This window comes from Etheostoma cragini, chromosome 2 (assembly GCF_013103735.1).
Source record: "Etheostoma cragini isolate CJK2018 chromosome 2, CSU_Ecrag_1.0, whole genome shotgun sequence".
In the NCBI taxonomy this organism is placed as follows: domain Eukaryota; kingdom Metazoa; phylum Chordata; class Actinopteri; order Perciformes; family Percidae; genus Etheostoma; species Etheostoma cragini.
Window position 1 is genome coordinate 25,179,063 of NC_048408.1, and position 12,993 is coordinate 25,192,055.

General features: G+C 40.0%; 2 protein-coding genes across 4 annotated transcripts in view; one reads left to right on the top strand and one right to left on the bottom strand.

The window, feature by feature from the left end:
• The window catches only part of LOC117957242 (collagen alpha-1(XI) chain-like), a 45,355-nt gene extending 38,492 nt beyond the window's left edge, over positions 1-6,863 (bottom strand). The window contains exon 1 of one of the 2 annotated variants that reach the window (XM_034892858.1): positions 6,659-6,863. Coding sequence is in view for 1 of the 2 variants with exons in the window: in XM_034892852.1 (XP_034748743.1) it covers positions 4,152-4,230 (79 nt within the window). In the remaining variant the exon portion in view is untranslated. Of the gene's footprint in view, positions 1-4,151; positions 4,558-6,658 lie in introns of those variants that run through there. The other variant, XM_034892852.1, reaches the window with a different exon arrangement.
• The window catches only part of LOC117957262 (retinol dehydrogenase 8-like), a 17,636-nt gene continuing 11,346 nt past the window's right edge, over positions 6,704-12,993 (top strand). Inside the window, exons 1-6 of one of the 2 annotated variants that reach the window (XM_034892881.1) lie at positions 6,704-6,844; positions 10,517-10,678; positions 10,788-10,967; positions 11,397-11,490; positions 12,460-12,643; positions 12,758-12,993. In XM_034892881.1, the coding sequence (XP_034748772.1) occupies positions 6,739-6,844; positions 10,517-10,678; positions 10,788-10,967; positions 11,397-11,490; positions 12,460-12,643; positions 12,758-12,985 (954 nt within the window). In that variant the 5' untranslated portion in view covers positions 6,704-6,738 and the 3' untranslated portion in view covers positions 12,986-12,993. The remainder of the gene's footprint in view (positions 6,845-10,516; positions 10,679-10,787; positions 10,968-11,396; positions 11,491-12,459; positions 12,644-12,757) is intronic. The other variant, XM_034892887.1, reaches the window with a different exon arrangement.

Here is a 12,993-nt window from a genome sequence, read left to right on the forward strand (position 1 = left end):
CACGCACGCACACACACACACACACACACACACACACACACACACACACACACGCAAAGGCTAAAAATAAACACCAAGGTACAAACGCGCGTTTTTTAAAGTGATTGGGAGATGACACTCTTATTTGTTTATTACATGTTATGAACCAAAACGCACATAGGAATTAATGAAGACATGTACAACCCTTTTGAACCATGTGCCTGGCACACAGACCCTGTTTTCCAGCGTCAAACTAGCAAAAGTGGACTTGGACACGCCCTAAACGCATCTGCGCAGTAGCACCCACACACACACAAGCAAAGGCTAAAAATAAAAACATTACAGTTTTGCACCAAAGTACAAACGCGCGTCTTTTAAAGTGAATGGGAGATGACACTTTGATTTGTTTATTACATGTTATGAACCAAAACGCACATATGAATAAATGAAGACATGTACAACCCTTTTGAACCATGTGCCCGGCACACAGACCGTTTTTTCCAGCGTCAGAATAGCAAAAGTGGACTTGGACACGCCCTAAACGCACCTGCGCCATGCGCTTCACACAGTGTGCTTAGATCAGTAAAATGGGGCTATTAGTCTTTCAATGTTGTGCCAGGGTAAAATTTAAAGCTGTCAAGTTGTTGATTACAGGCCATGAAATGTAAGAAAACTGAAAAGGTGAGGCAGGTATCTCTTACTTAGTAATGTGTGTCTGCTTGGCCGAGGGTCTCGTAGAGTATAGATCTTTGATCAAGACTGATTTTCTCACCAAACAGAAGAGTGATATTACTTTTTTCCACTCTCTGAACACACTTTCCACCATTTTCAGCCATAAGCTCAAAATGAGGCAGGAAGGAGTTTAAACTGAACATACTTGACTATAGCTGTGCTTCACTGGCAACCAGATGATTTAACTGAACACTTTGAAAGCAATAAATAGCCAGGGTCAGATTTAAAGCTGGTAGTGAACCAGGTATGACCCTGAAACACCTTAGGCTAGACTGTGACATTCTTGACCGCAACTTGACCACATTGCTCATAATAATGATCATAATTTACACCCAACCTGCTGACAGCCAGGTGTGTGATTGCATTTGACAGTAACAAAACAAAAAAACAAAAAAAAATCGAGAATGACATGTCACTGAAGACAGTCTAATTATAGGTGTTATGGGCGAGTTTGTCCAGTACCTGAAGAAGAAAGTGAGACAGTATACTGCGTATGTGTGCAGGGGTGTAAATCACAAGTTTTATAACTATACAATGTTATATGGATTCAATATACATAGGAATACAATGTTTCCTGATATCCCAAAGTCTGTCGCGATACGATTTCATTTTGATTCAATTCAGGGGACTGCAATCAATATGAGACGATATCTTATGCCCATTTAACACAGTTGCATTTTTAGCAACAAAAAAAAAAAACTAAAAAATGATTGAACAATTTAATTACTGAGCTCTTCTGGACATTTCAATTAAAACAATAAATGTGAAGTGGTAATCCAAAATAAAGAGGCGTGTTACAAATATGTATTGATATTTTCACTTTGCATCGATAATATTGGATTGTGGATCATTGAATAGATACATCTATCCAGATTGATGAATCGTTCCACCCCTATATGTGTGTATGACTTTGTTTTCTGAGTTTCACTTTACCAGATGGGTTGTTTATGGATGAATTCCTAAAGGATGTGTTCTCTGATCGCCAGGTGGGGGATGCTACGCCCCAACCGAGTTTGACCCTGAATGGCCCTAAAGGGCAGGTGGTCACACACACTTCACAGACAGAGATAGGTTCGACCCAGAGTGTGGGCTAATAATTCAGCAGCCTAACAACCTCTGTCTTCACTTAGTTTTTTAACACATCAATGAGACATGATCGAATAAAGTAGCCAGCAGGCAGATTTGCTATTAATCTTCAGTTCAAAGGCAGGTTGTTAAAAAATACTTGAAGGCTGTCGGGACATAATATCAATATTCTCAGAATGTCTTCAGATGCAGCACGTCAAGGCTCAATAAAGCGGGTAAATGCTGCCTGGCAAATAAAACAGCCATTAAATGAGGAAAACAACGGATGTAATGATTTTTTTTTTATAAGCTTTTCCTTTGTTTTCCTGGGTGCTTAGCCAGGTGAGAACTGTAAGTTGGATCTGTAAAGTCCATGAGGACATTATATGCAACTCACTAAACACCCTAAACTCAAAGTCCATTAAGTAGCTGTTCTGGAACTTTCAATAATAACCCATGTTATTCATTCATTCATCTCATCTTGAGTTGAGCCTGTTTTGCCAACTGCTGTTTCCGAGGTTAAGAATTCACTTTGTAGCTGAACTTTTCAACTAGAGCCCGATCAATGAAGGAGTTTAAGGCTGATACCGATACAAATATTTGGGTATTTAAAAATCCGATATTCCGATCTATCAGCCAATGTATATTTGTTTTTAAAATCCAGAAACGTGTAACAAAACATAAACAGATTTCTCTAAAGTTAGTTATTTATAAGCCCTTTGAACAAAACCACAATAACAAAAAAATAATAGAGTGTTGCCAACAGGGATGTTGTAGAGCGCCATCTGGTGGACACACTATGCAACAGTCATATCATGTCTTCTTTTGTTTGTATTTCCTAGATGCCTAGAAACTTCCAAGACTCCAAGATAAGGAATTTACTGCCGCTGGCCAAGAAATAGTCCCATGTCTATCATCATGTGACACCGGAAATTGTTGTTGTTAGGGTTGGCTTTTTTAAATGCATTAAACAAACAAAATACAATTAATTAATGTGCGTTTAATTGTTAATTAGTGGATTTTGTTGACTTTGTACAGAGTCAGCTATCGCTGTCTCCCTAATTTATATCTTTTTGTTAAACTAAGCTAATCAGCTTCTGGCTTAAGATTTGTATTTACTGTACAAACATGAGAGTTGTTTTGATCTTCTGATTTAACTCTTGGTAGAAAGCAGTAGGCGGGCAAAATGGAAATAAAAACATCTACAATTCCATGACAACTTAAAAATTCTTTGCTGATGTAGTATAATCGCATGCGCCACAATAGTTACCAAAAAGACTAAATGCAATAAGACTGTTTTGTCAACTATTGTTTTCAAGGTCAAGAATTAAATTTGAAGCCTAACTACATGTGATGTTCTTGTCTTAACTTGAAATTTCAATGAATATCATAAAGTTTAAACAGAAATATAAAATACTAAATATCTGGAAGTTGATTTAATATTTAGGAAATAGCTGACTCGTCTGACCTGTCCCGATGCATTAGGCCCAACTCATCTGCTATAACAGACACCAAGTACTTTGCTTTCTCTAGTTTTGAAATGTTTTGTAGTTTAAATGGTCTCTTTAAGAAGATTTAACAGCAAAGTCCACAACACTTTGCTACTCAAACACACTGATGGCGCACACTTGCACATATGCTGATCTAACCATGAGGCCACCACCAGGCTCCAAGAACCCTAGAGAACAAAGTCCTCCTCATATGTTTTCAGTGCGGCTCGAGTCCCCAGTACAGTTCAGCACAGCTCACTTTAATTTTCCTCAATCTGCTCCCCATTACCCAGCTGTACAGGTTCAAAATTCTGAATGCTGGTGTATGAGAGCACAGACTGATGCAGGTATGGCAGAACAAGTCTAGACATATAGGCCTATGCCTTTCGACTGTCTAGAAAATGTGCAGTGGGCTCAAGGAGCCCAGAAATATGGTGGTTCAGTTCAATAAGCTTTATGTCTGCCTGACCTGACATTACAAAAGCATCTGTCAAAAAGCCATTTGTTCTGAAAATTGAGTGGAAAAGGACTAGAGCACTTTTTATGGGGGGAGAATTGACCTATCCCTGACAAAACCAACATCACATAGACAATCACATATTTGTCTAGATGCACAAATGGCTGACAGTGAGTGTTTTTGCTGGAAAGTTTTACAAATTATGTTAAGGAAGGGTTAAGGATGACACTTAAAGTGGATGAGCTTCAGGGGCTGTACGGCAAGTGGTGACAACTGATGTGACCCAGAGAGAGGAAGAAAGGAAAGGAAAGAGGAAGCATCATCTTCACCTTTTTACAGGCTAAAACACAATTAGGCTAATTGAACTCGGGGAGCTAATTATTTTCACAGAGATACACAAGTAAACAGTTCTTAATATTTCAGCCTACCTGCCGTTGAGACGTGAAACACCGAGACGAGCAGCAACAGCAGCCATGTCTCGCGCACTGGACTCCATCGATCCATCATATTGCATTTGAAGCTATCGATACGGCGGCCAGTAATTCCCTCGTGCCTCCCCTGCGCTCCGCGAGACACCTGAAGTCAGAGAAACTTTTGGCTTTGCGGGCGAGATCTTAGGAACTGTTTCCTCGCGCCCGTGCGCCCCAACACGCACTTTACCAGCTGGCAATTAAGAGCGCGCATGCATTAACGCTGATTTAATTGATGAAAAAAATATATTCAGCAGAGCTCACTCTCCGGTCATTACTGATTTTATTTTGGACGGACGGATGAAGAGGGGAGACCAGCGGGGGGAAAATCCTTAATCTCACAAGGTCTTTTCTTTCTTCACCCACTTTCTCTCCTCCCCCCTCCCCTCGCCCCTCTCTCCTCCGAGGTGACCCCTCCCTCCCCAGAGACTCCTGGTTAGGAGCTCGTGGGGCTGTACAGAAACATAATTACTGCGCGTGTCATTATTCGCGTCATTATTGTCTGAGTGAAGTAAGGGTCTATGTGGCTATCTCTATTTCTCTTTTGCACGTGTGCGCACGTTGGCACGTGCATATGCATGTGCTCGGGCACGTGCATTAAGTTTTAATATAAAAAAAAAAACTGCCAGCGAAGTTTCCTTATATAGGACCAAATATTTAAAAAAACATGAAAGAAAAGATAAAATAAACACACACACACACACACACACACACACACAGACACACACAAAAAGCGTGCTGGGACAGGACATCGGTGCTGCCCAACTAATAAAAAAATGCTGCTGCAGATTCCAAATTCCAGTGCCTGTCTGTCTTTGCCCACCCCACACTTTCTTCCAACACACATACACCATATTCTTCCTATAGGCATAATGAAAAAGACAAAAAAAAAAAACAGGGGTTATTCATTCTTTATCTCTGATGTAGAAAAGTGAAAAGAAACAAGCAGCTCATGGGGTGGTATCAGAAACGTTTTTTATAGAGAGAACTTAATTTTTAGGGTTATTTTTTCTTATTTTTTTAAGTCTATGGAGGATCGGAGCTCAGTGCATGCACCCACATGCATACATTCACGGAAATACCTATACAAGCCTCAGGTCACCCCTGTCCTGTTTTAGGCATCCATTTAGACATGTTTTTCTTTAGATCACTTGTCGGCTAAATATGACTATTAGAAGACTTAGAAGGATAGTATGTGCAGGTGACTCGGGAACAAATATAATAGTATAATCAAATCAAAAAATGTTTATTTAGTACAGTAGCTTATTTTATTGCTACAATAAAATGTCAAAGACAAATACTGGAGAGAAACTTTACCGTTTGTCATATTCTGCTGGTGGTAAAAAGAGTTTATGTTTTTAGATGAAGATACTTTAAATGTGATGTTCAATAATCATTAGAAGGTAATGTTTTGGTAACAGAAGTAAATTGCATACAGACACACACGCATACTTTTCTTTGTAAAGAGAAAAGAGAAACAAAATAGATTCCAGGAATATTTCCAATTGTCCTTCTGCTTCAAGAGGGTTGTCTTAAGACAGCTACGCTCAGGTGTAGGTGTAGGTGTAGGTAGGTGTGTGTGTGTGCGTGTGCGTGTGTGTGTGTGTGTTTGTGTGTGTGTGTGTGTGCGTAAGAGAAGGAGACATGCAGAGATATTTTGCAGTTGTGTGTGTATCTTTTGTTTCATCTATTATTATATAACTCACTCTGCCAAAAAAAACATCTTCTGACATCATCATATATAATGGAGCCAGGTTTGTGTTGGCTTTGATATGTATAACAGAAGTTGTTCCATTGACATTGGCTGTGGCTCAGTGGTAGAGCGGTTGCCTGCCAATCGGAAGGTTGGTGGTTCGATCCCTGCCCCTGCAGTCATTGTCGAAGTGTCCTTGGGCAAGGCACTGAACCCCGAGTTGCCCCCGGTGCTGCGCATCGGAGTGTGAATGTGTGTGAATGTTTATCTGATGAGCAGGTGGCACCTTGTATGGCAGCCCCGGCCACAGTGTATGAATGTGCGTGAATGGTGAATGTTTCCTGTAGATGTAAAAGCGCTTTGAGCAGTTGTTAAGACTGGAAAAGCGCTATATAAATACAGCACATTTACATTTACATTTACATTGATAGCGTTAGACCGATATGAAGAACAATCATATTGACCACTGAGGGGCGCTGAATCTCTTTGCTGAGCAGAAGCTGACTTTTACACATCAATATTTGACTTTAAATTGGTGCTTATATTTGTTCTTCACACTGTTGGTCAGACACCTCTGACAGGCAGAGGGTTTATTACATTTCAGATAATGCCATGGCAATATTTTTCCATCATGGACTAAAATAGAGAACTTTGATTCCCACAGGACACACCGGGGCAAGCAAGTGTTTACTGGATAATCTCACTGTTATACTCTGTCCATGTGACTCTCTCTCTGTCTCTCTCTCTCTAATCCTCTTACAGATATTCTTACCTTCAATCACCACTCATCCTGCAGAGTTGCTGGTCTGCTGGTGTCTCAGGGTGACAACAGAGCGGAGAAGCAGGGCAGCCATGGTGAGTCCCGGGCAGAAAGTGGTGCTGATCACCGGCTGCTCCTCCGGTATCGGTCTGAGGATGGCCGTGATGCTGGCCAAGGATGAGCAGAAGCGCTATCACGGTAGGTGCACTGTGTGTGTTAGAAAGAGGGATAGCATTCAATTGCAATGTGCTTTAGCACATTGGCTAGATTTAGGCTAGATTTGTGTTGCCATAACATAACAAGAGAGAATAGACAAGACAAGAAAGACAACTCAATAATAAAATACTGCCTACCAATAACATTATTTGCATGTTAAATCTTAGATAACTTGTTAAACCCTTTATAAACTCATTTGCTATCATTCCTTTTCTTCGTCTGCATTGTAAGGAAGCTTACATAATGAGTGTAGTGCACATATGAGTATTACATAGTCCACATGATTATGAAGATAGAAGCCAATGTTTCTACAGAGGGGGGATTTCCATCTAAAGAGATGTTGTTTGCAATTGTTGATTGTTGTATGTGTGTGTAAAGTCTATGTGTTTAATGATGTTTACAGCAGCATTATGTAGTACTGATGCCCAAGACAAATTTCCCTCAGGGGACAATAAAGTTATCTTGATCTTGATCTTTCACATCAACCACATTAGAGTAAATGAGGATCCAATTTAGAATCAATAACAAAACTGTCTGATCCTAGAAAATGAGTGGGAATTTATCTAATTGCTTAGCCTGGAAATCCAAAGTTCTTGCAAAAACACAATTTGAATTAGCTCAGCGAGTTATTTTACAGTCGAGTTCTGCTGCTCATTAACTATACCCTCGTATCTGGGCTGCACAAATCACACCCAATATAGGCGGGCCTGGGGCCAGTTAAACAGATGACGACAGTTTAATCTATCGGTTAGCTCCGCTGGTAGCTAAGCGTATGGGTTTCTGGATACGTCACCCTGTGTGTTTTTGAGATTTGTTGTACAGTTAACCAATTGCGTGGAATGAGATTTTTAAATGCATGCTTTGTGCCGCCCCTCGAGGGCAACTTTCATTACTCAATGCCAGACCCTTAATCATTCGGATTTGGGTCTGGATTGCCAGGCTACTAATTGCTGGCGGTCCCCTTAAAAGATCATACCAAATCTTTTTTTATGTGTCAGCCAATCAATAAAAACATGTATACGTTATATTTTTGTTATAAGATAAATCAGACTTTTTAAAATCAATCTGCATTTACACTGCATAACCATACAATAATCACTTTCTAAAATTGACAAAACAAATCATGCAGCCTCACAAGACTCAAGCAAGTTTCACTTGCTAATTGATTTTCATGCCATATGGAAATTAATGGGAAACAATGGCTTCCTATAGCAGCAGGAAAAATACTGAGCATGCATTTGAAAAAGGTCAGGGAAAAGTATACATTCTTTTTAATTTCAAGGAGATAAAATGTAAAGTTGTATACATGCAGGACAAGCTTCCAGCTCCCTTGGCCTCCCCCTGCCACATAGTCTCTGATCACAACTTAACCTTTTCTACATTTAGACTGCGGAACAATCTGATTTGTTTCTCATTAACTTAAGCATAGGCACAATTAGGCTCTTGGATACATGAGTGACGCAAAAGACACTTTAAAATACGATTTGAGTGGCCAAAGCCGCCGGAGTGCAACGCATCAGCAGAAATCCGATTGGAAATACATTTAATTTAAATTTTTTTAATGTCAAGAATTTCTAAAATCAATCTGTATATAGTCTGGATATGTCAAAAACAGATTTGAACTGAACAAGGCCAAATGTCTTGCTCTTATGCATGTAAGAGCAGAAAATAACTAATGCCCCACTACAGCCTTGGTAAGGCTGATTATGGCTCAGCTCACTGAGCTCCACTGTGGATGACAGGTTGGCGAGAGCTATTCCCCAAAGCAGTGACACAGTGCTGAAATGTAACCTGACTGTTGTAACAGAAGCACAGATGGTCTATAATAGGCCTACTTAAGGTTATTTTTACTACAATGGCTAGCTTTAGCCACAGCTTTCCCATTTCCTGTGTAATTTCACTTATTCAAAAAGGGAATTAAATTAGAAAAAATAAACAGCCAACAGGTGGACTCAGGAAAGCGGTGTACAGTATGTGAACACAGTTTCCTTTGTGCCTGTATATGTGTGTACTTTTCCCTCCATTCTCACCTATTATCGCCTCCTATCACCTCTTCATGACCTTTACTCCTTTCTTTCCGTTCACTGCTAAGACTGGACACATACACAAAGTCAGGATCACTCAGGATGGAAATGCACACAGACAGAACGTGTTAATGCTGCACAATAATTCATAAAAAGATGTTGTACTTGACACATACATGAAGACACTGGAGTCTACTCATCAACATGTATTTATGTGTGTATCTTGTGTGAACCTACATGCAGCCTCGGGCAAAAGAAACTCAGTTTGCCTTTCCAGATAGGGATATTGGCTTGTTTAAACCTCATTTACCTGGGCAGGTTGCCTAATCACAAGCCTATTTACAGCAGCAGCCTGAAGGTGTAGTGTTGTCGGAGTGTTACATCCATTCACAAACCCGTACTTGGAAGCTGCCCATGGAAATTAAAGTATAACAATCATACGCAGAGCTATTGGCAAACAGCAATGACTGAAAGCATCATGCCTGCACAAAGGTCAATACGGCATGACAAAGATCTAATTGAGATTGAAATATTTAAATCAACTTGCGGTTAGAAGTCAGTGTCTTTTTTTAATCAAAGCTGGCAATATAAAAACCACAAAACATTTGTGGCATAGCAAATAAGGTGTGCATGTGTCCTATCTACTCATCAATTTCTATAGTTCATGAAATCTCATGACCATACAGACTTACATTTAACAAACCTGTGAGGTCGTACTTAGGCACAGCAATGCTTTGAACTACAAGCTGAGCTGGCAATGACACTCCTAACATGCTGATGTTAAACAGGTATGTTGTTTTCCATGTTCACATCCCAATTAAGTGTTAGCATGGGAACAATTTATTATTATTAAGCCGAGGCTGATAAAAAAAATGTCAGTTTGGCAAGGGAACATCAATGTCAAGATTACATTTCATGGCAGTCCATCCAAACATTGTTGAGGTATTTCAGACTTGATGCCTAGCGTGGCTACAGTATACGCAGAGAGATTAAAAACACTTTTTGTTGATAACTGATAACTGATTACTTTTTTAAACTAAAAGGGTACCTATGGACTACTGTGGTGGTCAATAAAGTATGAACACCTCAGCACCCTAAAACAACAGTTTTGACCGTGTGCCATAGGCTAAGATCATAGAATATGTTGTTAAATTGTCATAAGAAAATTGTATCTTCTATTAATCTTTATATAAGGTCTACAAATAATACAGTGGATAAATATAACAAGTTAAAATAGTGTAAAAATAAAACCACAAGAGCATGTTTCAGGAGAGAGTTACTAAAGAAATACAGTAAAACCAAGAGAGTTACATATACCAGAGGAACATACTGGGGGGCTTTGTCTCTATGACCTCCATTCACACGGCTGATTAGTACTGCAAGGCATTTTTTCAAAACTCAAGGCTAGTCAATACATACATTAAAAACTCTCTTCTGGGCGCCCAGATAGCTCAGTCGGCAACCATATATAGAGGTTTACTCCTCGATGCATCGGGCCAGGGTTTGACTCCGAGCTGCAGCCCTTTGCTTCACATCATTCCCGCTCTCTCTCTTTAAAAAATAAATTAAAAAATGTCTTCTATCCTCCTCTCAATCTCTTTTTCCCCCCCTCTTTTCCACCTGTTCACAGTCATAGCAACGATGCGTGACCTGAAACGTAAAGATAAGCTGGTGGAAGCTGCCGGGGATGCATACGGGAAAACTCTTTCTCTGGCTGTACTGGACGTCTGCAACGATGAGTCCGTCAAACAGTGTTTAAATGGCATTAAAGATCGACACGTGGATGTCCTCAGTAAGTAAAATGCATCCTCATCGTGTTGCACTGGTACGCTGTCCCAAAATGATGTCCTTACTCAATTTTTTCCTTGTCCTCTTTGATTCCTTCTTCTGCTCCTGACCAGTCAATAACGCAGGTATCGGACTAGTGGGTCCAATAGAGAGCATCCCCATCGAAGAGATGAAGAAAGTGTTTGAGACCAATTTCTTTGGGGTGATCCGCATGATAAAGGAGGTGATGCCTGACATGAAGAAGAGGAAAGGAGGACACATCATCGTGGTCAGCAGTGTGATGGGACTGCAAGGTTAGCAGACGGTATGGTAGGGGAAGGGAGGTGAGGCGGGGTAGGGTGTCAAACGCTACAGGGAGAAATGACAGTTTGTCAGCAGTTTGATATATGGATGGGTTGATGATGGACAAATGGAAGAGTGGGTGGAAAGCTGAAGGAAGACTAATGGAGTGCTTTATGTCAGTAACAAAAACGGTGAACATGTGTTTACGGATCTATTAAACTGTGCCTTAGAGCCAAAAGTTTATTTTTAAAATGCATTATCATATTATTTCAGTGAGGACTCATTTTTTTTAATATACTGTATATCGGCCGATATATCGGAATATCGGATTTTTAAATAATTATTTGTATCGATATCGGCCTTAAAAATCCTTTATGGGTCAGGCTCTACTGTGCATGTCGTCTCATGGTGACATTTAAGCATTCACTGTGTTTCTATAGGTGTGGTGTTTAATGACGTGTATGCAGCTTCCAAGTTTGCTATCGAGGGCTTCTGTGAGAGTTTGGCTGTGCAGCTCTTGAAGTTTAATGTTACGTGAGTTCCCCTGATGCTACTTCTGTCATTACTAACAAACTACATAGATACAGAGTCTAACATGTGACAACAAGCTTTGTTATGTGTTGCCTCCACCCTTTATCTAGGCCTGAAAATCATGATCAAACAATTTCATGAACCGGTTTGCTAATTAACACTAAACTCAAAGTACAGCTGAGGCTGATAATGATGTCATTATGTATGTGGTCATAAATAATTTGTTAATTATTAAAGTATTGGACATATTTAAATTTGCATTTAAATTTTGGCCTGATGGCGCTGGATAAAACGTTAAACGCTTCTCTATAACGCATTTTTATTTAATAAAATATTTTAAACTATGAATCGTTTACCAGCCACTATTAACCAACAACTCCAATTTTTTTAGCTAGTGAAAACAAAATTAGACTTAGCCTGATAATCAGCCTACCACTGATTTTGACCGTGTGCTACAGAATATACAACTAAAACCTCAAAAATATTACAACACCTCCATTTGTACCGGCTTTAGGCCTACCTAATCAGAACTTTAGCCTATTGTGTTCTGTTTTCTTATATTTTATTGTATGTAAAGCTGTATGTTGTCTTGCACGCTTATGCTTTTCTTGGCCAGGTCATCATTGCAAATGAGAACCTGTTCTCAACGGGCTACCTGGTTAAGTTAAGGTTAAATTTAAAAAGAAAAAAACTGTTATCATCCTAAACACTTTGTGTGCAAATTCATTGCAAGGGTCTATTGATAAAAAAGTTAATTTGTTTTCACTTTAGAAGACTACACCAAAATGTTGAAGAAATTCATAAATTATTGAAATTGTTGTTAATATTCATTTGCAATATTAATCAATATATGGTTTCCGCACTAGTGTTACACCTTTGCCATGTTTGTTACCCCTCCTCAATCTAACAATGCTCTTTTGTTGAGTTCCAGTCTTCTTATGTGGCTCCTCTGTTGTGTGTCTCTCTCCTTAGCTTGTCGCTGATTGAGCCGGGCCCGGTGCGCACAGAATTTGAAGCAAAGATGATAGATGATGTGAAGCAGAAGGAGTGTCCTGGAGCTGATCCTGATACGGTGCATTACTTCAAGAACGTCTACCTTCCTTCTTCTGTTGACATCTTTGAGACACTGGGACAAACGCCTGATGACATCGCCAGGGTAAGTTCCCATGCAGTCTGAGTGACTTAGCTTCCCGGTGACACTTCTGCAATTAATCCTGCAGGTCTGACTGGAAATCTCTGTCTTTTTTGTCCACCCTCTCACTCTCTGCAGTGTACCAAGAAAGTGATTGAAGCAAGCAGGCCGCGCTTCCGTAATCTGACCAACCCCTTGTATACTCCCATCGTAGCGTTAAAATACGGTGACGAAACTGGAGGCCTGTCTGTCCATGCCTTCTACCACATGCTCTTTAACCTGGGACCTCTAATGCACGTCAGCATGACTGTCATGAAGTACCTCACCTGTGGATGTCTGAGGAGCAGGACAGTTGCACCAAACTAGAAAGTTAT